This window comes from Drosophila subobscura, chromosome J, assembly GCF_008121235.1.
Source record: "Drosophila subobscura isolate 14011-0131.10 chromosome J, UCBerk_Dsub_1.0, whole genome shotgun sequence".
Lineage (NCBI taxonomy): Eukaryota > Metazoa > Arthropoda > Insecta > Diptera > Drosophilidae > Drosophila > Drosophila subobscura.
Genome location: NC_048532.1, coordinates 14,315,055 through 14,342,919, shown reverse-complemented (window position 1 = coordinate 14,342,919; position 27,865 = coordinate 14,315,055). Strand labels below are relative to the sequence as shown.

General features: G+C 44.4%; 3 protein-coding genes across 5 annotated transcripts in view; 2 read left to right on the top strand and 1 right to left on the bottom strand.

Moving 5' to 3' along the window:
- LOC117892906 (breast cancer anti-estrogen resistance protein 1) overlaps positions 1-27,865 on the top strand; it is a 66,748-nt gene that overhangs the window by 14,901 nt on the left and 23,982 nt on the right. For all 3 annotated transcript variants that reach the window (XM_034799210.1, XM_034799212.1, XM_034799211.1), the window contains exons 4-7: positions 1,215-2,327; positions 2,391-2,665; positions 3,003-3,287; positions 16,428-16,541. In XM_034799210.1, the coding sequence (XP_034655101.1) occupies positions 1,215-2,327; positions 2,391-2,665; positions 3,003-3,287; positions 16,428-16,541 (1,787 nt within the window). The remainder of the gene's footprint in view (positions 1-1,214; positions 2,328-2,390; positions 2,666-3,002; positions 3,288-16,427; positions 16,542-27,865) is intronic.
- On the top strand, positions 8,539-11,087 carry LOC117892909 (DC-STAMP domain-containing protein 2). Its single transcript, XM_034799220.1, has 9 exons — positions 8,539-8,777; positions 8,835-9,145; positions 9,212-9,472; positions 9,524-9,737; positions 9,800-9,953; positions 10,013-10,596; positions 10,649-10,723; positions 10,785-10,922; positions 10,981-11,087. Exons 1-9 carry the CDS (start codon positions 8,578-8,580, stop codon positions 11,078-11,080), a joined length of 2,037 nt encoding a protein of 678 aa, XP_034655111.1. The 5' UTR covers positions 8,539-8,577; the 3' UTR covers positions 11,081-11,087.
- Positions 12,809-15,480, bottom strand: LOC117892908 (WD repeat-containing protein 78). The gene is made up of 6 exons (XM_034799219.1): positions 15,386-15,480; positions 15,176-15,322; positions 14,918-15,118; positions 13,420-14,852; positions 13,150-13,362; positions 12,809-13,091 (listed from the first exon to the last, which is right to left on the bottom strand). Exons 1-6 carry the CDS (start codon positions 15,452-15,454, stop codon positions 12,881-12,883), a joined length of 2,274 nt encoding a protein of 757 aa, XP_034655110.1. The 5' UTR covers positions 15,455-15,480; the 3' UTR covers positions 12,809-12,880.

Here is a 27,865-nt window from a genome sequence, read left to right as displayed (position 1 = left end):
CTATGTGTGGGCAGATACTATAGTAGTTGATTCTAATTTATTATTTTTAGCTTTGTTTTTCACTTTTTCCCCTGCTTGGTTTGGTGGGGGGGAATTGTCAATCAAAACGGGGAAGTGTATTGCAAAACGTTAAAATGACCAGCTTGACCGCTGGAACAAAAAGCAAAAGGGGAAAACACCACTGCTTGACCGCAAAAAAAACGAAACGGGAAGAGAAGAGAAGAAGGGGCGGAACAGTAAAGAAACTACTGATAAGCGGTCATAACTCTGGAGAACCGTTAACCCCAGGCACAAAGAGCGGGCGGGCGGAGTGCCAAAGCTCAAGCCTAAAACTGTATCACATCATATCTCCTGCTCCCTTTCTCTTCATATGGTTTCAATGCCGAACGGATCCCTGTGTTGTATGTGCGGAGCGCTGCTTCTCTCGCATTTCAGTTCAACAACCAGTTTAGAATTTCTTCAGTTATGGCTCCCTCTCTTCTTTGTCGAAGGGAAGTGTATGAAGGGGGAACAGGCGGAGATCCGCTCAGAAACAAGTTCCCAAGCGCGCTCGCTTTCGTTTGCCCGCCAGACGCGAGACTTCTCTGTTAATTTAGCAATTTGAGCAAAATTCCTTCTTCTCCTTTTTCCGTACCTAGCTCCAGTCTCTCATACTCTGCTCCCTCTCTTCGGTTGGGCTGTCTCTGTGGCCATGTTACAATCTCGCTCTCCGCTGCTGCTGCGGCGGCGGCTTCATTCATTTCAATAAATCACAGCAAGCGATAGACAGGGATAGCAACACTTGTAGATAGATGAAGAGGACCATCCAACAAAAGCGTCACCAACGAAATGGCAAAGGGAGTGGACTTATATCTCCTTTGACTTGTATCCAAATGGACTTTGACAATTCTGTCGCCTGTACTCGAACTTTTTCTTTTTCTATGGCCGCTCTGTGTGGGGTGTGTGTATGAGTGTGTCTGCGTGTGTGCGGTTTTATTATTCTCACGCGTACATTTTGTGTTCTGTGTGCTTATTTGTCGCATTTTTAATTTGAATTATTTAATGTTCCACATTGCAGTTGTTCTTGCTTTTGTTTTGTTTTTTGTGGTTGTGTTGCCAAGAGCCGGTGCCCGCTCCGATGATTGTCTGACATTGAAACGAACAGCTGTTTCCGTTACCGTTATCTACGGATTGAAACTAATTTCCCACTCTCCCCCTCTCCTTTCCTCTTCCAGTTAAAGTCTGCGAGAAGCGCCTGATCCTGCGGGAGCGCAAACAGGACTACATTAAGCGGGAGCGCGAGGTGATGCACATGATGACCAGTGTGCCCGGCTTCGTGAATCTCTCGTGCACGTTCCAAGACCAGCGCTCCCTCTACTTTGTGATGACATACGCCCGCAAGGGCGACCTCCTGCCGTACATCAACCGCGTGGGCAGCTTCGATGTGGCCTGCACCCGTCACTATGCCGCCGAGCTGCTGCTCGCCTGCGAGCACATGCACCGCCGCAACGTCGTCCACCGCGACCTCAAGCCCGAAAACATCCTTCTCGACGAGGACATGCACACACTGATCGCCGACTTTGGCTCGGCCAAGGTGATGACACCGCGCGAGCGTGCCTTTGCCTCCGAGCACTGTGCGGAGACGCGGCGAGGCAACTCGGACGACGATGACGAGGACAGCGACAAGCTGGACTACGATGACGAGGAGTATTACGACAAGGATTCGGAGCTGGATGATGGCGATGATGATCAGCAGCACACCGCCGATGAGATGGACTCGCCACGACATCGCCAGCGTCGCTATGCGCGGCGTCGCAAGGGCAGCTTCGTGGGCACCGCCCAGTATGTGTCGCCGGAGGTTCTGCAGAACGGCCCCATCACGCCCGCCGCCGATCTGTGGGCATTGGGCTGCATCATCTACCAAATGATCTCGGGCCTGCCGCCCTTCCGTGGCAGCAACGATTATGTCATCTTCAAGGAGATCCTCGACTGTGCCGTCGACTTCCCCCAGGGCTTTGACAAGGATGCCGAGGATCTAGTCAGGAAGCTGCTCAAGATCGAGCCCCGCGACCGCCTCGGTGCCCAGGATGAGTTCGGCTACTACGACAGCATCCGTGCCCATCCCTTCTTCGCCGGCGTCAACTGGGAAACACTCCGCCAACAGACTCCTCCTCCCATCTACCCCTACCTGCCCGGCGTCAGCCTGGACGAGGACTTCCGCTCCAGCTACAGTGTGCCCGGAGACCTGGAGCCAGGACTCGATGAGCGCCAAATCACCCGCCTGCTCAGCGCCGAGCTGGGAGTGGGAAGCAGCGTGGCCATGCCCGCCAAACGTTCCACAGCCAAGAGTAAGTCCAATCTACTGTCACTCCCTTCTCGAACGGCGTTCTAATCTGTCATCTTTTGTGTAGATTCCTTTGACTTGAGCGATGCCGAGAAGCTGCAGCGTCTGGAGCAGCAGAAGACTGACAAGTGGCACGTGTTTGCCGACGGTGAGGTGATCCTCAAGAAGGGATTCGTGAACAAGCGCAAGGGTCTGTTTGCCCGCAAGCGAATGCTCCTGCTAACGACTGGACCCCGCCTCATCTACATCGATCCCGTGCAGATGATCAAGAAGGGCGAGATCCGCTGGAGTCCAGAGCTGCGAGCCGAATACAAGAACTTTAAAATCTTCTTTGTCCATACGGTAAGTTGGGGATACAAATGGGGAGAAACTATATAAGTGGGCCAGAGACCGACCCCGGAAGCATGCAATTCGACAAGTTTGTTGAACCATGCGCCGACTGTGTGGTGACGTCACAGCCCCATTCACACGCCCACTAAAAAAAAGCCATTCGAACGGCGGTTTACGACTCCGACACGTGTTGGCGATGAAAACAAATTAAATGCGGCATTGAAAACTGCACACGCAACACAGATAAAAGCGAGAAAACTACTCGGGGCAGGGGCACTGCCAGTGGGTGCATTTGGTTTCCAATGTGAGCGTCTGACTAATCTCCATTCTCATTCTAAATATTTTACAGCCGAGTCGCACCTACTACTTGGACGATCCCGAAGGCTATGCCATCCACTGGTCCGAGGCCATAGAGAATATGCGCAAGCTGAGCTACGGCGACTCAACCTCCTCATCCGCCTCCTCCTCAGCGTCGACATCATCGTCGTCGGCGGGAGCCACCACCATATCCTGCTCGAGCGGCAGCAGCATAAGTCTGGCTGTGGCCGCCGCCCACTCCGTTTCATCCGCAAACAGCTCACCAACGGCGCGACGCAGTTCGCCTGTGAGTGCGCCGGGTAGCCGGCAACAGCAACAGCAGGAGGCGAGAACAACGGGGACGTCGCCAACAAAAAAGACGGCGTCCAAGTAAGGATGCGGATGCGATTGTAAACCCATGTTTAGTTGTAGCAATGAGAAATTCAATTCTAATTTAGATGAAATTTAGTGCAAAGCAAAGGCAAAGCGTCAGCAGGAAGAGCGACGACGATGATGATGATGATGGGGGAGAATATAAAGATAAAGATAATGATGTCTCTAGTGCTAATTAGAACCCAATTTCTGTTTCCGTTTCTGTTTCTGTTTATCGTTTGTCGATCGTCGATCGTTGATCGTTTTGATTGTGCTTAGGGCAGAGAATACTAATATAAATAACTAAAGCTAAAACTAAAACTAAAGTTAAACCTAAAGCTAAACCTAAAGTAATCTAATGTTAAGTAAATTCAATTCGATTCGAAGCTTAAATTAAATATTTATATACAATATATAGCATATATATTCTGTCACATGCCGCTACCCCTCCCCCCACAACGCAGCAGCAACCGCAACCGCAACACAGTCGGCCCCTTCCCCTAAGATTTGCCTAGAATTTAGTATACCTTGTAATAATTTTTTAGTGCGTAGTTAGTCACAATTTAAATGAATTACCGAACTAGCATCAGATTGAGATATAGATCGAAATCCCTGGGGCTGGGGCTGGGGCTGGATTGAAACAGAAGGTTGCAAAAGCGAAGTGGAGAGGGCGAGCAGGCAAGCGGTCAAATTTGATACAAGAAAAGGATGCGAGCAGATGAAGAGCTGTAATTGAATTTTCGTGGAAAAATGTACTAGGAAAATGTGTGTCGAAACTGTAATATAGTAATATTTATATCTCCATATGTATATGTACGCGTATCTGAAGAGTTCGTTGATTTATTTGTACATTTGTGTATAGAATCGTAACTATTGTAAACCCCACACACTATACCACTATATATATGGGAAATCCAACAACAACAAAACACACAAACACACACATCAGAAGGCCCGCAAAACCCGCTAAAACAGAGAGGATTAGTGGCCAGTGCCGCCCAGACACACTACAGTGGGGCGCACTGATGCTACACTTTCTTGTTAAATTATATTATATATATAAATATAAATATACATGTGTATAATCCTATGCTAATTATCATTATTTATCATTGTCATTATTATGCCTAATTGTTTAAACATTTTGTAACATTTTTCGTTTGTTTTCTCCACTCTGGATTTTTTTGTACAATTATGATTTTCTGTAATTGCTTATTTGCCCTATAAAGAAACGTATAAGACTTGAGCAACAACCTCTATTTAAAAAAAAAAAAAAAAAAAAAAAAAAAAAAAAAAAAACTACAAAAAAAGCTGAAAAATCCACACAAAACATGAACACAAAAAAAAACAATATATAGACATGGATCTATATGTGAAGCAACAAAATATATATATTTATACATAAACATATGTATATATCATACATTTATGATTTACATAAATTGTAACGCAACAAATTTAGTGGAAATTACCATTTGGCTTTGATTTTTTTTGTGCTTTTGAAACAAAAAAATGTTTGAAAGTAACATTTGATTATGATTTTCGAGAATTAATATTTTGTTGCACGAACACCACAAGGTTTTTCTGTTCTTGTTTTTGGTTGGAGGGTTAAGGAGATAGAAGCGGAAATTAGCTTGAAAAGTTTAAGAGAAAACAAAAAAACTATGCAAAACAGGTATAAAAATTGAATTTTAAATTAAATTAAAACTTAACGAAACGAAACGATTGGAAAAGCAGAGAAGCCAGAGGTGGATTGTAGCGACCCCTAAAAGATAGATGTACTATGATGTAAAACGTATAATGTATGATGTATCTATGTAAGATGACCCTAAATGAATGTTCTTTTTGTTTCGAAGAAGAGAAAGAGAGAGAAAAGTTTCTAAAACTCGCGCGTATTAGTTCAATTTTTGTAAGAGTCTAAGTTACGCCCACTACTATTACTAGACCACGCCCCCCTCACAAACAAAAAACACACAACCATACACACAGCCACACACCAACACCTTATATTAATTAGAATCATCCTTGATTTAGTAGCTATTAAGAGATGATGATGATGATGAAGATGATGATGATGATGTACTAGCAGAAGTTGAAAGAAAGCAAAAAATACATTTTGTACATACATATCGCCCGCATACAATTACAAATATGTGGGCGTGGCAGCGGCTTAGCAGCAGCAGCAATCGATATACATAAACTAAATCTAAACCTAAATCTGTTTCTAACTTGTAAGTAAATTATTTTTGCTAACATTAAGTAAATTAAATTTAAAACAAAAACAAAAGCAAAATGCAAAAACCACACACATAAACACACACACACTTACATAAGTATACAATTAATTAAATTAAACTAAAAGAAAAGAAAAGCAAACTACAGATGGAAATATATATACATATAAATATATTGAGAATATGAAGAACATAAAATTGTATAGACTATTGCAAATTGTCATAGAAAGAACGCGACTAGAATAGTGCGAGAGAGAAAGTGTAAAATAAATATTTAAACAAATTATATATACACCTAAAACTATATATATAAAAAATATATAAATAGAAGAAGCAGCAGAAGAAATTCAATGATATATTATATATTATAAAATATATATATTATTCATACAGTACATTGGTATTGGTCAAAAGCGAAACAGATGAAAGAAAAACAAGCGAAAAAAACGTATCATTAAAAAAACAAAACAAAAATTAAAGCAAAAATACAAAAAAACATTTTCAAAAACAACAAAAATTACAACAAAATTTGTTTTTATTTCGGTTAATTTTGGTTACAATAATTGGCAACAAAAATCATAAACCCCCACTCAACCCTTACCCTGGAAGAACTTTGGTTGGTGAGCGATAATCCCCCATGCACCCCCACACCCCCTTCTCACTTGATTCCCCTACCACGGAAAAGCAATAAAAAGAAAGTGCAAGCGATGGCGAGAGAGATTTCCAATCTTAAGAATATAACCATAGGTTTCCACACCCAAATGTAAAAAATATTACAAACCACAAAACGAACTACCAAAATCTTTATTTTATCCCTATTTTTGTGCTGCAGTACCTAAAAACAAAAACCAAGTAAAAAGGAGGAACATAAGTGAGAAGCGAGATCAATGAGAGGAGGAAAGAACAACCCAAAAAATACACACACATTTTTCCATAATCAATTGCTACTAAACCATATGAGAATTCGTTTTTTAGCTCTCTTTTTGTATCCAGATACAGTGCGTTTCCACAGCAGAAGATAATGCCAAAATGATTTGATTATATCGCGATAATTGAGCTTACCCATAACTCTGAGATTGCCGACAATTAGCGATTCCCCAACCGATATTTGTCTACTTTTGTTCGATGATTCAATGGAGTCAATGCGAAGGTGACTTGACTTTGATATCTCTGGCATTCAATTGGTGTCCTTATTCAAATGGTAGCTTACTCAATTACAGTCTCGAAACGCACTGTACCATCTCATTTGTAGATCGTTTATATATTTTTGGTAATTTTTGTAATGCAACCAGAAAACAAAATGAAACTAAAAACGATAAAAAACCGAAGATCTACTATCAGATAGAAAAAGTGCCTAGAGAACCATTAGAAGTTTAGATGAATATAAAAACATAAACAAAAACACATCCATGTGGTGGTATAATTGATCATTTCTCTCATCGTTATGGATCAAAATGCCAGGGCCAAGTGTATACGATTTATTTCAATCGATCGATTGGGAGATACATATGTAAATTGCGTTTAAGTGCACTTTAGATTCCAAGGAAATTGTTTCGTGTTCAATTTGTGTTTAAAATCCTTTTAGTTATGGGAACATTTTTTTAGTCCAAGCATTAGGTCGATTACGGCCCCCATAAATATATATCTACATATGTAATTATATTATACAGTATACAAATAACTACATACAGAATATATACATACAATACATATGCGTAAATGTGTGTATAGTTAATGATTATACATTCAAGATTAACAACTCCAATTTGTATATTGATAAAGTCGAGAGCCGAGTGTCGATCGATCCTTTTATCCAAGTTCAATCTCTAGGGGTGCTAGACTGAGTTATACATAAATGAAAAATTGAAGCCTAATTGAGAATTCTTAAACGTAAACGTAAACGTAATTCAATTACCTTGCAAAGTATCAAATACACTAACTAATATGGGTAATAGGTTGCCTATGTTACATATATTGTATATCCAGTACTTACCAACTTACCCTCGGCCCGTTGATACTCGATATATATACATACCTACATAAATATATGTATACCTATATATTTATATAGATTTTAAGCGAGGAGAAAGTATTATTGCATACATATACATACACCCCATAAACCCCTCTCCCCATATGAAACTATCGCCTAAAAATGGGACTCTAACCAAGGGGATCCATCAGGTCAGATCAACCTGATTGATGGCTTCCCTTTGGATGGAGCAAGCAGTACCCCCCTAGTGTTAAGAAGCCCGTAACAAAATCGAGAAATGAATTCCGGACTGCAACGTTGTATTTTTGCTGCACAAGAAATGAGGAAGGAAAAGAATACAGAACATAAGAGAGAACAGAGAGTAACCGGGAGAAACTAAACTAAATGACAAAAACTAAAGTTCGTTACACTAAAAGACGCATTCGCGCTGTTTGAAAAATCCCTCCCTCCCCCCTCAAATATCAAAGAATTCCCAACAAAAATAAGTAAACATGGCACACACGTTTATTAATTCAAAAATTAAGGTACGAGACATTTGTAAAGGAACTGAGGCTGAGAGTGGAACGAGTGAGTGAGGAGGAGTGTTGATTGAAATAAAAAGTGAAGCGAAAAGCGAACGAAAGAGAAACGAAAAGTGGTTTTCATTTCAAATTGGGCGGGCAGCTCAACCAGCAGCTAGCTTTGTGTTGGCCACATCTCATGCTAGAGCGAGACAACTATAAGACATGTGCTGAATTCAGTGCCATAGCAGTGAACTATTGCTTTGATGCTTTGAGTGCTGGTAAGCTTGTCAATGACAAGCTTCTAGGGATGGTCAACGTGCGATGTTGGGATAACGACATTACGAATAAAATATGAGCAAAATTAAATTTTAATATTCATTTATGGAAATAGGGTATACAAATGCCCATACAATGCTGTAACTACCGGTTGACAAGCAACAAATTGTCAAAATCCATTCCCCCCCATGTAACTAAGTCCTAACTAGCTAGTAATATCAAATAGAACATCGAAATCCATGTTTCAAAATGGAAACTAGACACGCCGTGTGGACATTTAAAGTTGTTGTGCCTATTGTTCTATGTGGCTATATTTGTGGCTTAGTTTTAACACTCGTGTGGTATGAATGGCATCCGGCGCTAAGAAGGCAAGACCTGAACGCACGTTGGCTGACAGTTGTGGGCCTGGCATTGCTCTTAATTGTTCTCTTCTATGGGCGTCCCGTCAGGTGAGTGTGGCAGCAAGCAGATAGTCCCATCTAATCCCTGATTCCTCCTCTTCCCAGGTGCATACTGACTCTGGCCATTCCCTCCTTGTGCAGCTCCCGCGGACGCGCTTTTCTGATAGCTCTGGCCTTCTTCCTGGCGGCCATTGGGCCGACTGCCAATATCCTCGCCAATCTGAAGGTGATGTTGCGCAGCATGGCCTGTGGGCAAGAGCTGCTGCGACAGGCTCTGGGCCAAATGCTGGATGTAGTAATGGAACCAGCAAAGTCCATCAAAATGGCCATAGAACTGATGTTGGACGAGGTGCGTCGAGTGCTGAAGCAAGTTCTGGAGACTCTGCTGCGCATCCAAGAGTACCTGCTCATCATCAGTGAGTGAGTGGAGTTTGGCCCTCCAGATTCTCTTTTTGCACTTTGCACACCTCTCCCCTTTGCAGTTGGAACCCTCAAGAACTGCTTGGCCTGGCTGGAATCCATTGTGGACATGTGCAACGAGGAGATGGACACACCGTGGGCACGCTGCAAACAGGCTGCCCTTAGTGCCATGAGCAAGTGCCAGGAGAAATTGGGTGTCTTCAAGCCCATCTGTCATGTGACCCAAGTGTTTCTGGCCCTGTGCTATCCGGCAAAGATAATCGACGTCTTTTGCACTGGCTTCTGGGATGTACAGTGGGAGCTGCTGGACAAGGTCATGGAGCGTGGGTAGAATCTTCATTATAATCTAAATATTTCATTGTTTCTTCCATCAGAGTACCATTTGTTTGTGGGCCACATCAGGGAAATGTTTGATGTTAAAATCGCATTTGAACACGACTTCCATTTCAACACCAATTCCTCGCGGGATCTCTCGGAGGTGGGCGAAGAGATTGTCCAGGATATCAACAAGCGATTGAAGCCATTGATGTTCATGTTCGGCTGGCTGGATCTGCTCTGCTACATCTTGATTGTGGCTGTGTTTATTAAGTAGGCAAGAGCTCGAACCCTTAAATATCCAAGATCCATTCGTTAAGCTGTATCCCCTCCAGGGCCATCTACTTCTATGTCCGCTACATGCACAGTCTGGAGTATCGGAATGTTTATTTAACTGAATCCATTTATGCCATCGAGAGGACCAGGGAGCAGCACGGAGACGAGCTGCTGTTGCCGCTGAAACGACTTGAAAGAAGAAAGTACATTAAGGTTGAGCCACAGCAGATCCTTTTTTAAGGAAATCTCAATAGATACTCCTCTAATTACAGCTCACCAGTCCGCGCCTCACCTCCTCCGAGTGTCTGGATATTGTGGGCAACTCATTTTTCATGATTTTCACCTCCCTGCAGCTGTTCTCCATTTGCTTTTTGGACTACAGCCTCTTCTGGCTGCTGGCCACCATGTCGTACTATGGCCATCAGGAGTCAGGACTGGAGGTGCCTGCCTACATCGATCTGCAGATTAAAGGAGGAGGATTTGTGGCTGATATAATGAGAGGAATTTCCAATGGCTTTCGGCCACTCACCCAGAAAACTGTCTTGGACACGAGCCACTGTCTGCCACTGCCCGTGGAGCCGAACTATTGGAGATATGCTGAGATCCTGGGACTCTGTTTGATCTCCTGGCTGGTTCTGCTGACGGAGCCGTACTTTCTGCGCCTTCGTCATGCGATTATGCGCTGCTTCTACCCCGAGAGAGACCATGAGAGAGCGCTCTATCTGCACAATAAGATCTTGACTGAGCGCATAAGCGTATTCAAGTTCGCACGTCGACAGGTACGAGCTGCCTTCATGTACCAGGATCACGAAGGGCACATCACTTGCCTCAACTGGCTGAGGGGCAAGGTGAATCGGTGAGATTCGAATCAAATCGATTTCCACATCTAATTGGACTTTCGCCTGCAGGTGCTGCTGTTGTGCCTGTCTGCTGGGTGCCATGAGTGGTGATGTCTGCATTATTTGCGCCAAGTCCTTGAGCTCGTTAGTAGTTTGTTCAATATTTATCCCTCCTTTGTTCCGACTTTCCTCCTGTGTCCTGCAGCTCCACCCGCATAGATTGCGCCACCCAGGGCTGCAAAGGTGTGTACTGCCCGGCGTGTTTCAGTGAGTCGAACAACAAATGCTGCCTGTGCCATCGACCCATAGATTATGGCGATCTAAGTGATTTCTCTGAAGTGCAGTGAGTAGATTTTTGCTGCAGTTGTCATTTGCTGTCAACCATTTTACTGACCCCGCAGGGACTCTTCAGATGATCCTGAGGCAGAATCTTTTACGCAGCAGCAAGCTAGATTAGAGTGTGGCGGATACAGCAAGCAAAGAAGGAAAAAGCAGCCATAGAATTGCATTTATTTTATCTTGTTTACATATTTTTGTTGATTTGCAAATAAAAAAAGTTCAATCAGCTGATCAGTTGATGCTGTGCAGCACTGATTTATCGATATCGATAGTCGCATTTCGATAAGCAGCAGCAACGCGTGGGTGTAAGTTTATATTATAATTGTGTGTTTAAAAGTGTAAATAATTGCATAAAGGGTGAGTGGTACACATGTATATTATGTTTATTACGTATTGCACATAAAGGCGTTCATGGGACACCATTTACAATCTGCGCAAACCGCTGCTGCTGGCTGTTGCCATTTTTTGCGCAGCAGCCGGCACCTTTCTCCCTACGGGCTGCGAGGCGGCAGAGGGAACCCTCATTTGGTGCGCTTTGCCGCGATCTGGGGGCTCTCTCTACTTGGGCATGTGAATCTCAAATATTCTGATGAATCGCAACTTTATATTGGCAAAATGGCATTGCAGACAACAGCCACATCATCGTCATTGTCGGGCGTGATTGTCATCAACATCATTTTCATCATCGTTGTGGGTTGCTAGATGTGCTGGCAGCTCGTTCAGGTTGGCTTTGTCATGGCCATAACAGTGTGTTCTGGCAGCTACTGTAAGCTCGTTTGTCTCCTTGTCACCGCTGTCCGTTGGACAATAACACTTTGTTTTCAATTTGTGCAACCGGACGGCGAACGACACAGCAACCGCCTGCAATCCGTACTCGAAACCGCCACCACCGCGTCCATGTGTCCATGTCCCGGCCACAGCTCAGTCAGCTCTCTTTGGGGGCAGCATTGCTTGGCGCACATGTGGGCTGCAATTAAATGTTCATTAAATGCGACAACAACGACGGGCCAGAGAATGTTTCTTAGCAATTAATGCGGTCGGGACAAGGATCGAATCGCGCCACACTGATGATGACATCCAGCGGTGTTTTTACTGTCGCTCTTTAGCTGTTCCTTTGCTTTGCTTTGCTTTCGATTCGTTACAGACAGGGAGAGAATGTGCTGTGTAATTTACGGCCATCGTTCTGCGGTGGTCCCCGCGCTCTCTGTCTGCTCTGTCTGTTTATTTACGATCCTCGAAATTTTGACATTTATTTCTATGCTTTTTGTTATTCCCTGTGCTTCTCTTCTGGCTAAAACTGTAACACGCTATAGATCCCTGGACCATTTATGGGCCCACCTCTTGAGTGTTTGTGTTGTGTGTGTTGGCCCGCCGTTTGATCTGGCTTCCCTCCGCCTTGCCTGCGTCTTTTGTGTGGCATATTGTCTGGTGTCTGGTTCTCTCTCTTCTTTTTCCCTAATGGTTGTTTAATAAATTCTTCCCTTTCCCTGTGGCTACCATTTGCTGTATGCTAATGTGTGCACAAGTGTTTATTTGTTATTTAACACCCGCTGACCGATGACCGAAGAACGAACGTAGAACGAAGCCCTCATCCAAGGTGACCACCAGGGTTGACACTTGAGAGACAGAGAGACAGAGGGAAGTGGGGTATCTCAACCTATTTGAACTGCTTGTTGCATTCTACAGGTAGGGCTCGGGTATTGGGTTACCTTATCATCTCTCGAGGGGGACTGTTGTCTCTTGGGTTTGCTCTGCTCTTCTGTTACTTGATCGCTCGCTGCGGAACTGATGAGCCAACACAACACAATCCGTTATATCTGTAAAGTTTGCCAAAATTTCTTGTGTCGTTGAACCCCAAACGGAAGAAACGTAGGAAACTGATAGCCCTTGTTCAATTGTGAAGCTTTAACAATGTTCTGTGCTGCTCTTTATTAAACTTTGAGGGTTATTTTACATTGGGAACTACCTGACACAGCTCTTGTTTGGATAACCAAAGAAGCCGAAGCTCTTGAGTTCCATCAGCAACTCGTGATCGTTGCCAATGGCCTTGAAAATGGATTTCTCAAGCTCATCGTACTGAAAGTGTGGCTCAAAGGGCATGTCGTTGAGTGCCTGGAAGAGAGTATTGCCACGCTCGTTGCCTACCACGAGAGTGCGTCCACAGTTGGAGAATCTAAAAGAGTATCGATTCAGAGTGGTAATTCCATGGGTGGAATCAATGTTCTACTCACTGGGCCACTGTATTGAAGGATGAATCCATATCATGTCTGGACATGGGCTTTAGTATGCTGCGTCTTATGTCCCAGACATCCGCTGTATCGCGGTTCACCGACACAATGATCGTGGAGTGTGTGGGACTCCAGCTGGCCCAGTGCACGGGCGTCATCTCATCCGTCAATTCCATCAGGGGACGCGTGATGCCATCAATCCACACGCGAACGTACCTGTGGGGAGCTAAAGTCGTAAGATTATTATTATTTAAGAGCAAACAAAATGCTAACCAATCATTGCCACAGGTGAGGAAGAGCTTGGGCGACCAGGGACAGAACTCCATGACATTAACGCCGCCATCGTGGCACTTGAGGACCTCCAGATACTGATGCTGATAGTTGATGGAGCACTTGTGGATGCACCCCTCGTCGGTGAGCACGTAGTAGATGTCCTTGTGCACCGGATGGATCGTGAGGTTGAGTCCCTGCGGATGTCGATTCGATTCGCAGGTCAACAGCGGCGATATGGGCACCATAATGCCCTCGGGATGGCCCTCGACGCGCTCGAGAGTCATCTGATTGAAGCCCAGCAGAAAGGGGCTCTTGATGATGCGAAAACGAGTGACGGAGCCGTCCTGCGACAGACTCAGAAAGGGATCGATGTCAAAGTCCACACTGGTGGACTCCTCCACCTGCTTGATCCAGCGTATGGCCACCACGGGCGCACAGCCCGGCGAGGTGCTGCGCTGCGATATGGCAATGGGTGTGTCCGTCAGGCTGCTCACATCCCGCACCTGCACAGTGCCATCATAGAGTCCAATGGCCAGCAGCGAGGGCAGATACGGAGAGAAGCAAATGGCAGTCACGGGTGTCTGGTAGTAAAACGCGCGCTCCGGCTCCCCTGGATTCTTGATGCTCCAAACGAAGACACTGCCAGACTCGGGCACCTGCTGCGAGGAGAACGAATAGAGGCCATAGGCCACGGCCACAATGTCGCCGTTGCTGCGGCAGAAGCTTATGTCGCTGACGGCCTTCCGCTCGTTCCGACTGGGCACCGGCATCAGGCGGAACAGCAGCTTCATGGAGTAAATGTATTTGGCATCCGGGGCGCAGCGATCGATCTTCTGAAAGTTGCGAAAGCGCTTCATGCCGCCCTCGTTCATGTTGCTGGAGAGGGAGCGACCCATGTACATGACGGCATTCCTGAACTCCGCGCTGCTCAGCAGCTTCTCCATTTCGGACATCACCTTGCCGTGCTGTTCCTTGTGCTCGTCATCGTCGAGCATGTCTGTGGTCTGCGCTTCCTGGTCCTTCGCCACGCTCTGCAGGCTCCGCATTGTGGAGAACTTGCGGTGCATATTGTGCACCGTGTCGTACATCTCAAAGTTGGACACGTAGGAGCCAACCGTCGCCTGGGTCACCAGAATGGTGTTCACCGCCCGCGTGGTGGTCAACATAGTGTCCGTCTGTGCTTGGTTCTCGGAACGGCGACGTACCTTGCCCTTGCCCGCTGTCAAATAGTCGTACAAACGATTGTCCCGCTCCGCCTCATCGCCATCGGCTGTGCCCTTGGCCGCGGTGCTGCTGCACTGCGAGTGCAGCTCAAAGAAGTCCGACTTGCGGAGAGTTATCTTCACAAAGGACTTCTTGAAGGGCTGTGGCACATACTCCTCGTCGCCTTTGTCACTGTCGCTCTGGTCAAATGTGATGGTCTCCAAGTTGATCTATTGGATTAGGAAGAGGACGATCAATAGGGGATAAAGACTCTCTGGTGTGCTGCAAAACGAACCCCATTCATTAGATCATCGATGGACTGCTTGTTGCGCATGCTGGAGCGTCTCCGCGAGGACCTTCTGGAGTGCACTGTCACCATATTCGACATTTGTTGGAGAAAGTTCAGATTGAAGCGCATAAATTGCTCGGCATGTACGTTGGTCTGTATGGGCTTTGGTGTCATGTCCACCTCCTCGCCATCGATTTCCTCCACCACCTGAAATGGGTTGGAGATTAAGACACGATCTATACCTTAAGTGGCAGCAAAACGCACCTTGATTTGTGAACGAAACTGCAGATCGGAAGCTATTTCTTGATTGTAGTAATGCTCATGATCTTCCTTCTTCGTTTTTAATGGCCCGGACATGGAATGTGCCACCTGAACGGACTTCTTAGACTTGGACTCGACCATTCCTGTGAGCTGTGAATATACCCCATTTTAGTGCTAAAAGGTTCGAGGATTAAGAGTAGTTTCCTTGCTTACTCTTTCGGTTTCACGCGCCGAACTCACGGCCGTAGGCGGAGCTGTGCTCCGATCTGAATAGAGGCTCATTGTTGCGGAGCCTTTTCTCTGGCTTTATTGGGTAAAAGAAATTAACTATAATTCTAAATTGCAAAATGAATTTCAATGGGAAAGTTTTGAGAGTTGATTGTTTAGGGGAATGCCTACTTTTTATGGCAGGAAAATCTATTCTAATCAATCTGCCAACTTAACGAGAAAAATTCTCATAATTCTTAATTAAATCTGTTCAGCTTTTCCTCAGTAAAGGAGCCAGCACGTGCCATAATGGCTTTCTCTCTCCATCTCTCTCTGTTTCTGTCTCTCTGTAACTTCCCCTGCGCTTGCTCGTTAGATAAAAGTGAGATAAAGTTAACACTTAAAGCCACCACCCACCTAACCACCTAACCAACATCACCACCCCCAAAAGCGAAGGACGCCGGGACTGACTCCTGCCTGCCTGGCTGTGAAGGTTGCAAGTGCGAATCCCCCAGTAACAGTTGAACCCGCGTTCCGTGCACACCAACTCCGTGTCCGCGTATCCGTATGCGTGGATTCGTTTGGTTTTTCCTTTCGTTTTCCCTGAGTGCTCTGTGTGTGTGGTTGCTCTGTGTGGTGTGTGATGTGTGCTTGATGTTTGATAGTTAAGATACGTGTAGTGCGACTAATTGATTTCCATCTGGCTGCCAGACATGAGATAAATTGCAACAGAGAGTGCAACAGCAGAGCAAATAAAATCCTAATTATGTCCACCACACAACACCAACAGCAGCAGGAGCAGCAGCAACAGCCTCCACAACTCGTGGAGCCTCCATCAATGGAGTCAATGGAGTGCCAAAGTGAAAACCGAGTACCAGAAAACTCAATTAGGAATGTTGCAAAAGCCCAGACACTGACAACAGCAATGGCAGCGGCAACAACAGCCACAAGCGAGGCACTGCCGAAACCGCAAACGCCTTCAGTCTTGGCCAAACAGCAGCACCAGCAGCCACTTCCCCACCAGCAGCAGCAGAGACTCCAACAGCAGCAGCAACAGCAACAGCAGACGCAGTACGTCATAAATTCAGTGGCAATGCACGCCAAGGCGACCACGGCAGGCGTCATCACTGGCGGCACGCTACACCGGGTGAAAAGTGCGCAGGTACGTTGCAAAGGTAGCAAAAGCAGTGAAGCACATGAGGTGGAGGTGGAGTACAGTGGAGCAGGACAGGGTGCTGCCTGCCAGTACAGTGAAGTGGAGTGAACGTGACGTTAATTGGAAGGTTAACCCAAGCCAACAGGAATGGATATGCCTACAGAGATACTTACGAATGGTATATGGCTGTCTGTGTGTTTGTGGTTAAGGGATACGAGATAGGTTAGAAGGATATGCAGGAGACAGAAAGCAGAAGACTTTTCTGTATGAAATGGGATTCCTTTTTGGTAATATTTGAAGCGAAAGTTGGGGAAAGTTTCAGGGAAGAAATGAAGATACTTTCGTTGTTATTATTTTACTTTTTTCTTAAAGATATATCTTGGTTTTTCCAGCTTTTTATCCCAAAACACTCCTAAATATCCTTCTATTGCTTGAAGGACGAAAGAAAGTTACACTCTCTGCACTTCCTTCAGATATTCTCCTTTGCCTTTGCTCTATTTTACCCGATCTATCCCTTCATCATTCGTAATCCCTTTTGCTAATCTTTTGGTATCATCTGAAGCCAAAGTCATGGGGCAACCCTCTAGCCATGCGGAGCCACACAATGGAATACAGTAACAAAGCAATAGATATAGATACAGATACAGATACATACAGATTATGGGATACGCAGGGTGGTGCGTAACGTAAAATTGTAAACTGTTTTTACCGGCTAACCAACGAAGCAGAGTCCAAAGGCAAAAGTCAGCAAATGTCCCCCCTGCGAACGACCAAGAGGAGGAGATCCAGGTGGACGGAAGCTGAAGCTCAATGGCTGGATGCTGGACAGTGGGCCGCATGCGTGCAGAGAGAATGGCAGAGAGCGAGAGAATGCGATGTTATGTAAACACCTCGCGAGTCGAGTGTCGGCGAGTGGGTGCTGGAGAGGATTGGGCTGGGATGCGTGGACACGACATGGTCGTGACGAAACAAAAGTCAGAGTAGATCTGACTGCTGGCTACGGCTGCTGACTGCCTGATGACTATGGAGAACGAAAGGGAGTCCCCTTTGGTGGTGGCTGTGTCGTTGTGTGCCTGCGTGTGGCAGTGGCTTCTGTTTCGGAGTCACGTCATACATCAGATGCTCTGTGATGTGAAACAAATTTGCATTTGTGGGTAGGGGTAGTGGCAGACCATTGCCATTCCAGCTCCTTCTGCAAAATGGACTCTGAAGAATGCTGCAGAGAGTTGTGGGAGCCAACTATCCATCTGAAGTTGATGAAGTGGATGCCGCACTTCAGACTCGAGACTGTATACATTATTGGCCCCATCTTGAGTGCTGGAGGAAACTTTCCGTTTGACTTTTTGCCATGTGTCTTCTTTCCCTTCTTTGCTCTGCAGATGTAATCTTTGGATATATTCCACATCCCTCGGATGGCAGCATCCTTTTACAGAAGGGTAGCTGGCTGGCTTCCTTGTGTTTATGTTTGCTTTCGATTTTTATTTTTTATCCCCCGATGCCATTCGATTTTTCAATGCCACAGCCACAGCTACAGCTACAGCCTTGCACTTGCCCGCAATTGAACCTCACTTGGGGTTGTTCCGGCGGCGAAACGTACAACTCCCCCCCACCCATCCGATGCCCAGACCCAAAGAGCGTAAAGCTTATACCACCTCAAAGTCGCTTGTTTGTCAGCACTTTTGCTGAATTTATCTGAGAGAGAGCTGCGAGCACTCTCTCTCTTGGAGTGTTCTATGGGGGAGCGGGTCTTTCATCTCGTGTGCGTCGTGTGCCGCTGCTGTGTTTGTTTTGCTCTGCAACATCATCTCGAGGGGTTAATCAACCTTTCCACCCGTTCTTCAGCGGCTGTAAGAGCCATAAATGATGTGCGCAATTTAAGTTTGTTGTCGTCCCAAGGAACAAAAGGATGAAGGACTATATTTATGTGCAGAACTTTGTGTGTGTGTGCTCTTCGCTCCGGAGGTGCACTTTGTGTGTTGTGGGAGGATTTATGGCATAAACTTTGCGCCAAAGAACTTGACCGTAACTATGCGGAAAAGTTGGGTCTTCAAGGAAGTTAATTTTGCTGTTGGATGATGTGTGATGAGGGTATTCTGAAGATGAACTGAAAGCAAACCCTCTTTGGCTACCTTTCAAGATAAACATCTTTGCATTAGCCACGTATCTTGGCATCTCTAATAAATAGATGTAACTTTTGATGCAGAGAGATTCCTTGTATAGTCATTACCCCCCTGGTAATTTCCATATATTTTGTGTCGCCCAATTCTCATTTGTGTTGCGCATTTTATTGTTACATCTATTTTTTGTAGATTTTCCATTTGATTTATGAATTTATTCAATGGCAAAACGGAGGCAAAGCCAAAAAATGCTTTTAGCTGCAGTCGGTGGATCGGTCATTGAGCTGCAGCGACCACTTCAGACATCAGACTTGAGACTTCAGATGTGGAATTGAAATGCAGCGTGTAAGCAGATTTTCAGGGGGCAGGGCAGTGCGAGCGGGGCTGCCCGTAGCCAAAGCCATAGCCATGTGTCCACAAAACAGTTGGCAGTTTTGCAGTTAATGGAAGCGTCGCACTCTGGCTCTGATGGTGGTGGTGCTGGTGTTGCTGCTGCTGGTGCTGCTGGTGGCGGTGGCTCTCTGGCGCCAACATATTTTGCTGTCGCATTCAAATTATGAGCTCTGGCTTTGGCTCTGACATTGGCTATGGAAATTATGCATAAATCGTGGCAAGCAGTTAAAAAGCAAACCAAAAAAACACCAACCAGAGAATGCCCCCGTAATGGAAATGGAAATGCAGTCGAAGTTTTGGATACCCTTAATGAAAATGATTTGATTTTGTTGAAATTTATTTAAGCTAACACGAATTATCTGTCGGTTATGCGTGTCTTGCGAGTGAGTCTGCCTCTCAGCCCTTGTTTCTCCCACTCAGCACAGTCATAAGTATCCTCTTTAAGGGTATAGAAACTAAGAAAGAAAGTGGAAAGCCGGGAAAACAGAGAGACACACACAGAAGACAGGGGGCAAAGCCAGAGTGCGGCAAAAGTGAAGAATTTATGTGTACGTGTTGGAAATTCCTTAATTTGTACAGAGACAAACAGACAGACGGTCATAGTGGAGAAGAATTATTTACCTGGCGGCTTTTCTTCCTCTCATCCATTCGGTTAGCTAAACAAATTTTCATGTCACGTGACGGCAGCTGAAATATCTTCAAGATACAACCGAAAAATAACACACAAACATGACACAAAAGTAGACATCTCTCGCTTTTGTGGTCGCCTCAAGAACTTCTGCATTTACAAATGCCAACATGCAACAACTTGTCGCAGCGTACAACATTTGATTATATAATTGGGGGTTTGTTTTTTGTGGGATTGTGCACGATAAACGTTTAATATGCAATTGAGGGAAAAATAGAATGGACGTTGCAGCCCAGAAGATTTCCCTGGGAAAACTCTGGCGTCAGAGATCGTTTAACCCAGCTGCCATAAATATTTTGTCCATCTCCCTGTCCCTATCACAGTCCCTGTTTTTTTTGTGTGCCCCATGCTAATCAGCGCTGTCAGCCGCTGAGATACACACTGAACAGATACAGTCGGGAGATGCTTCTGCAACTTATTTTTTTTGGATGCACATGGCGATTCTGTATCTGTATCTGAAAAATATGTCACGCATTCCGCATCGCGCGCTGCGTTCGCGCTCTTTTTTCTCCAACTCTCTGTCTGAAATTAATTTATGCAGTTTGGGGGCAAAGATGCTCCAGTGCAGATTAAAGCGATGCGGCATTTAATAAATTGCTCTTAAATTATAGAACAAAAAATGGAGCCAACAAAGATTTATGATAGTATCCGCAGATCTGGGCATCCGTGAGGTGGGAAAGATACACTTCGTATTCGGAAGATACGCAGCCGTAATGCGCCGTAATTTTGTGAACACCGATAAGACCCCATTGTGTATGGCAGCCCCAAATGGTGATCATCATCATCGTTTTTTCATTAGCTTTGATCGCATTCAAATGAATCTGAATTTGAGGGAATATCTATGGGATCGTTTGAATCACTTTCTTACACTTTTTGTTGTTGTTGTAGCCAAAATTCTGCCTCTACTCTGCTCGAAATGGTGACCCATTAATCCAAATATGTCAGCTCTCATCGTTAATGATCGCATTGAAGATCGTTTCTGTTGGTTATTCCGATCGGGGACCCCTGCCATTGGGGTCGCCCACGTTTTGGCCCGCGTTTTGTGTGCTTTCAGCTTTTATATCTACATTTATTTCGGTCTATGCTTTGACCTTATAAATCAGAGATGCACACACAGATACAGACACAGAGGAAGAACACACCAAATTTGTAAGATCCATAAACTTTTCAAAAATCTAAACATAAATATTTGATTTACGCAATGTCTCAGCGGCGTAGAAGGTGGACTTTGGTTGATTTATTTCGACTAATTTCCACAGCCATCAAGTAATTTGGAACTCGCGACAAATTGGTATTGGCGGCCATATAGCCAGGACTGGAAAGACTGTAAAGAAAATCCATGGCAAAAGCTCGAGTGATAATCGTGTGAAATGTGAAAGACAGAGAAACATTTTTATGGGGCAATTATAATTTCTGGTGAAGTGTGCTGTAAATTAGAGAGGAAATTAAGGTGTTATACGGCGCCGGGGATTGTAACTCAATTTAGATTTTTATGGATATATAAAAACGAATGTCGAAAAGTTTGTCACAAATTGATTTGAGCACTGGAACAAATTTCTATGATCAAAGAATTCGTTGTAAAAACAGGCAACAGAAAACAGCCAATGTATTTCATCTTTTATGGGTTAGCCCGAAAAAAACTTGTTAATCGCATAAGTTGTGCAATTCCATGCTAAGCTTTTCGGGCACAAAACAATTCCTTGGTCAAACAGAACATCTGCTTCTTGGCTCTGGCGTATTCGTATCTTTTGTGGAATTCCTAAGAAAGATCTCTACAAATTTGCACAGCATTCCGTCTGATGTTTGTTGGAAAAAGATCTTACAGATTTTATTTGCACAACTGTGGCATCCCAGAGAGTACGTTCCATTTCTCGAGTAATAGACTGTACTTGGGGGGACATTTAGGGATTTATGGAACCCTCTCGGCAACAGTAAAGTTCCATAGAAAGAACGTGTGTGTGGCGTATGAGTATCTAATGCTATTGATATAACCCAAAGCGAATCTAATCTTATCGTTCTCTCCCTTAGATATTTGCAAAATAAAATGTCAACATGTTGAGCACACGTGATAAGATAATGAATACCCCTGTGGCTATAATAGTACTCTCATGTCTAGCCTTTTGTTTTTGACCATTATTTTTCTATGGAAATATTCGCACTACGCCCCATAAATGCTGCAATCGTTTATAAATAGCTGCATGTCCAGCCTGTGTGCCCTTCTCTCACGTCAAATGTGGCTATAAATAGACATTTTTATTTGTTTACCAAAACACATATCCCAGATAATGCAAATCTAGTCGCTCCAAAAATATACACAAGACAGCAGAGCAGATCCATCATCATGGTTGAGGTTCGCTGATGGATTGTTTGATGATAGCATGTGATGATGATGATGGTCCCCCGATGATTGATTTATTTACATGCATAAACACACACACACACACACCAGTGATGGTGATGGTGATGACGCTGATCACCAGCACCTCTATTATCTAGTTTTTCTCCCTGTTCTTTCTCCAATTTGCTTACGAAATCTCGTGCACTGCCCAGCGCTTCCAGTGTGTCTATAAACTGAGTGATAAGGCCAACAGTGTCAGAGCATTCATTCTGCCAGTGGGCTGACTGGCTTCCTCGTTAGTCATTCCCTTTATGTATTTCCGCTCCTGTAATTGACGTCAATGCCATGACACTGTTCTACCAACCAATGCCCCAAAAATCGATTTCCAAATCAAATTCCCGGTGGTGTATTTTGAAATATGTTAAGTAAGGTATTGGAGCTGTGTTTCATGGAGGGAGGAGTACGAAATATTACCAATGCAAAGCATTGTCATAGGTCGTTGATCGTTCAAATTGTGTTGCAATACAAATTACATTTTATTTGTGCTCAAACAAGGAATTTCCAAAGGAAAAAACAGAATTTATAGCAGGCAGTCGGCTTGTGGGAATCGTAAAAAATCTTTGATAAGCTTTATGTACCTGTAGTACTTTCTCTTTTGGCGATTCCTTTTGGAATTAAATCATCTTTTATTGGTCGTTTTTTGTAGAACATTTGGGCTTCCAATTTTGATTGCAATCTTAGAAAATTGTATGCTTTTCATGCACTATTATATTAAAGCTAATTTGATTCATGGCACTGCCTTATACCTTAGCTATTTCCTAAGCTATAGAAGATCTATAAAGTTCAACTTTCCTTTTATATTTGTACCTCATTCATCACTCCAACTCTCTTGATTCTTTTACTCTCTCTAATAAGAGTAAACCCCATAAAAACGTACCTCGTATACCTCTCAAACTTTGCTGACTCACTGCTCAAATATTCCATTCGTTAAAGTCTTCGAAACCAAAGTCAATGTTCTGCTTTCAGTTCGCCCATTTATGACTTGGATGATTTTTTGACTGATGACATGAAGAAATTTCCTGTTTGGGTTGCGTTAAACAGCCAGAGGCCAGGCAGCAATCAACGCTTTGCTGCCATAAAAACGAAGCAGCACAAATGTGCAACAAATGCAATGCTAGAGGAGATCTATCCCGATCTACTATGTATTTGTCTTGGAGATTTTTGTTATTCTTGAGCAGGCAGAGAAGTATCTTTCGGGCATGGCATTCCAGGAAATACTTGACTCGAAGGGAATCCGCTGTAAACACTTCTGCCACCAACGGCAACAAAAACACACAACAGCAGACCATAAAGATTTGTTTTATCTGTTTATTTTTGCAAAGTGAATCGGGAATTGGGTTAAAATTTAGTGCCGCTTCAGCGGAAAGTACAAAAGAATGAGCAGAGTAGAGAAGAGGATGAATGAGGAATGAGAATGTGGCAGCATAAGGTTGCAATGTGTCTGTCGTTCATTCATGCACTCGGCAGTGGAAGAGGGCTCTGGTCTGGGCTCTGGTCATCAATGAACCTCTCTTTGAGCAAAGACACAAAAGTCGACACAGATTCGATTACAACTGGAGGTCGGTTCTTGTGGTAATTGCTGGAACACTGCAGGAGGTCTCTGCGGGAAAGTCTACTCAAGAATCAGAATATTCTGCGGCTACTGTTACGCGGAGACGATACTGCCAGTGCAGACATTGTCATCGAAGTTGAAGTCAAAGTCGAGTGGTGGAGGCGAAGGCAGAAGATATGTCTTCATTATATCAGAGATACTCTTATGCTCATATCGTGTGTCGTCGTTTAACATTTTTACTTGCAATCGAAAGTTGTTTTTCGTGTTTCTCTCACCCAACGAATTGGAATTGGAATTCTTTGGAAAGTGTTGCAAGCTCTCTGGCTGTAAACATAAATTTTGTTGCTGCTTTCGTTCGTTTGTGGCAAGCACTTCAAGTGACAACCACCGCAAGATAATGCAGAGAGGAGAGAGATGCAGCCAATATAAGTGGGAGATCCAAAGGCGAACCCCTCTTCATTTCTTTTCGCTTCTTTTACATCATTTTTGGCGCGTAATTGCAATCAATGCCGCTTTGTATCTCTCACGAATGCTGCCACCACTGACAGGGACTGTTCCAACAGATGCAAAGCAATTATTGCGGTTCTTCCTTTGTGGTTTTTGAGACTCAGGACTCAGGATGCAAAGCTCTCCACTGAATGGAGATTCTAATTGCCAGATGATCGAGACACCTTCATTCAAGGTGCGAGAGTGGGGATTGATTTGCTGCCAGAGATACTTCCGGGAATGGCATTTACTTTAAAATATATGCAGTAAACCCAAAGACATTTCTCTTGGAGGCTTCTTGAGACCCTCTTGCAATCACGACGCGAATGCTGCTTCCCATAGTTCCTGCAAGCAGGCATTCAAGTATTTTTCCCACTTCAGAAAAAACTGCCAGAGTCAGCATAAGTCAGATATTGAAATACAATTCTTTCGGACTGGCTCTGGCTCTTGAGATGCACCCCCGCAGCAGCAGCAGCAGGAGGAGGTTGGAGTTGGAGTAGGAGATGGCCATAACTTATGCTTCCTACCATATACGATATGTGGTTCGGACTGCAGCCTTTTGTTTTCGCATTTTGTATCTCAATTTTCAATGTGGCTGTAATGAATGGTTGCACGATCTTGTTCTGCCTCCGCATGTGGGTGCACTGTGGATGGGAGACTGTGGACCGTGGATAGTTGGGGGATCTCATGAATTATGCAAACATTGGCACAAAATCTGCACAGCGGAATGAGGAGAGAGAGGAGCTCCAGAGGAACACTAACACTGATCTCACTGACAGCAGAAAGCAAAACAAACAAATTGTTTGTTATTATCGCTGGGTGGCGCAGAATCGCGTCAGGAATCCGGATTTGGCGTTGGAGTTGGAGTCGGATTCGGATCCGCCCTGCCTCCTGTATCGTAGATTAAGATGCCGCCTGGCAGCCGAAGTTGAAGTAGAAGTAGAAGGCGGCAAATTGTCAAACGCGCCGCGCAGCTGCCAAACGATTTACTTAGGTCCCTGTCCCCACCCAGTACCCAGACTAGTGTTTCTTTTTCGCTCCATCTTGTTATATTTATTTTGCATTCGGTCTGTATTTATGCTTTATTTTTAGGGCTCAGCAGCCCTGAGGCCATAATGTGTGAAATTGCCGACAGCCTCTGTACATAGAAGATCTTTGGTGGAAGATCTGCTGCTGCTGGCACCAAGTGAGAGATCCATGATTTTGCGATGATAAATGGAGCGCACAGAGCGTTGCGTTTTAGTTTTTGTTTTTTTGAAGTTTGACAGCAGCAAAATATGAGGAAACCCAAAGGGGAAGTTTCCGCTGGTCTTCAGAGAGTAGAAGTGCGGAGTACCCTGGAAAATGCTGCCATAGATGGGTTGAAATGTCATCAAAACTAGTTTTCTGTCTTTTAATTTTATGTTTGTGCTTCGTGTGAGTGCCATCACACCCCATTGTTAGGGTATCCAATACGATGAAGTCGTTTAGTCGCTTAAATGTTTCTTTTGAACCAAATGAACATTAATATTATGGGATAATTAACCCACTGCATGAAGTGTTGGCGGTTGGTTTTGTTTTTTTCGGGGGAGTGCCTTGAAAAAAGCACGAAATGAAAGAGGTTAAAGAACTCCCTCTATAGAAATATCAAAGCTAACTGACTGAATATTTATTGGTACAACTTTTGCTATGCCTTTCTCTAACGTTCCAACCTCTGGCATCGCCACTGACCCCTGGTCCAACCCCAAAAGCAAACGCAGTTGTAAAACTTTGAGTTTCATTAAGATGTACATCTTAATTGTGCCCGCAGCTGATGCCACACCATCCTAAGCCCATAACCACTCGATACCATCCCATCTGATGCAGAAGACGATCCTGTTTTTCAATTTCCACCAAAAGTGGGTTCGGTCCTCTGCATCTCCCTTGCGCTCTTTCTCTCTATTGTTTTATGGCTGCCACGAGGAGCGGCTGCGGCAGTGTGTCCCCTGATAATTGATGAATTTATTACCCAACATGGAGTAGTACACCCTGCCCCACGTTGTTGCCTGTTGCCCGTTGCCCAATCACTTTTACTGATTGGAAACTGCTGGCTCTTGCCTCTCCATCGCCTTATCACGTGCCCCAGAGTGCCGTCTGCTGATGAAGTGCCGTCAGCCGTTTGTCGCTTTGGGTTCTTCTAATTGTTGTACGAGTAGCAGTAATCTTGCCCCCAGCCTAATGGTTGGCTTAACATTAAGAATGAAAGACTGGGAGACTGGGAGACCGGGAGACCGGAATTCTCGGAATCCATTCCGTTTGGTCGCGTGTAAAGTGCATTTTTCGGGTCTGCTTCATTTCTGCTCCAATTTCTGCTCCATTTCTGTTCCAATCTCCGCGCTCTTATTGCTCTTTGTTTCCGCTGCTCGACACTTGTGATTTTTGTGATTTCTCTCCACCGATTTCTGATTTCGGTGGCATCCACACACACTTCCATTCCATTCCATTGCCAGGTTTCGAGTGAAATACGCTTATGCATTGTTTTCCGAATGTGGCACGTTCTGGCCATTTATGGCGGCACGCATGGCCAACAGCAGCAGCCAACAGAAGCCAAATAAGCTGATTGGCCCCAGAGAGCGGTTTGTTGATTGGGAAACGCACAAGTGGGCCTATGGCTTAGAGCTGTGAACTATCCCAAGATGTTCTTTCAAGTATCAGATAGGTTTTTGGATGGTAGTAGTGCTAGTCATAGAAGCTGGGAATTGTTTTCCAATAATTTAACCATTATTCAGCTCCCCAGACACTGATGAGAGGCACTCCAGCTGTTCTAGTGGACACATCTGTCCAGTAAATTGTGCAGGGCATTCCAACCCAAATAGAGATACAACTAAAATTCCACCCCCAAAGAGCTGTACGTATAGAGAATACTCTCCCCTGAGGGTCATTTTAGCCGGAGGGCAACTGCAATAAAATATACAATGCCTCCATTTGTTACAGATGCCCCTGGCTGGTCATGGAAATTTCTCAATTAACACACGACAAATATTTGCCCAGAGATGTTTTTCTCGTTGAAATATTCTTTCGCTGATTGCGAGATCTGTTTTGGATGAGCAGACAGGTGCCATAATTCCCAATAAAATGGGGGAACATTTTCCAGGGCACACACAAGAGAAAAACAAAATAATTTAGATAAAAACCTATAACGCCTACAATATTTGTATTTTTTTTTTTGCGTAAGAGAAGCGATAGCAAAATATGTATGTAAATATGTATTTGTGTATGTACTACATGCTACGTGAGTGGAAAATATGTAATGTGGGGGTGCGGTGCGTGTTTTCGTTGGTCTGATTTACATATATTATTTATTCAACTTCTAAATTGCAAATGGAAACATGTTACGAGGTGTTATGAATGCCTCTTTTGGCTCTCCCCACCCGCAAGGTAAGGCTAAGCGAAGCCACACGCTGACGCTGCTCTAACATCTTTTCATTTGCATATTTATGATGCCCAAAAAAAAAGAAATATAAAAGAGACATGCCCCAAAAAGTGTAACAAAGAATGCCAGTAGGTGGGTGGAAGCTTTAAGAGTGAGAGTAAACGAAATTAAAGATGCCAAAGGCAACCATTTTTGTGGCTTTAACGAGGCAATTAGATGGCTCATACATCTCTCTCTGTGTGTGTGTCCGTTCCCTTCTGTTGGTCATTGTTTGCCTTGCATTTATTTTTCTAACCCTAAGGCAC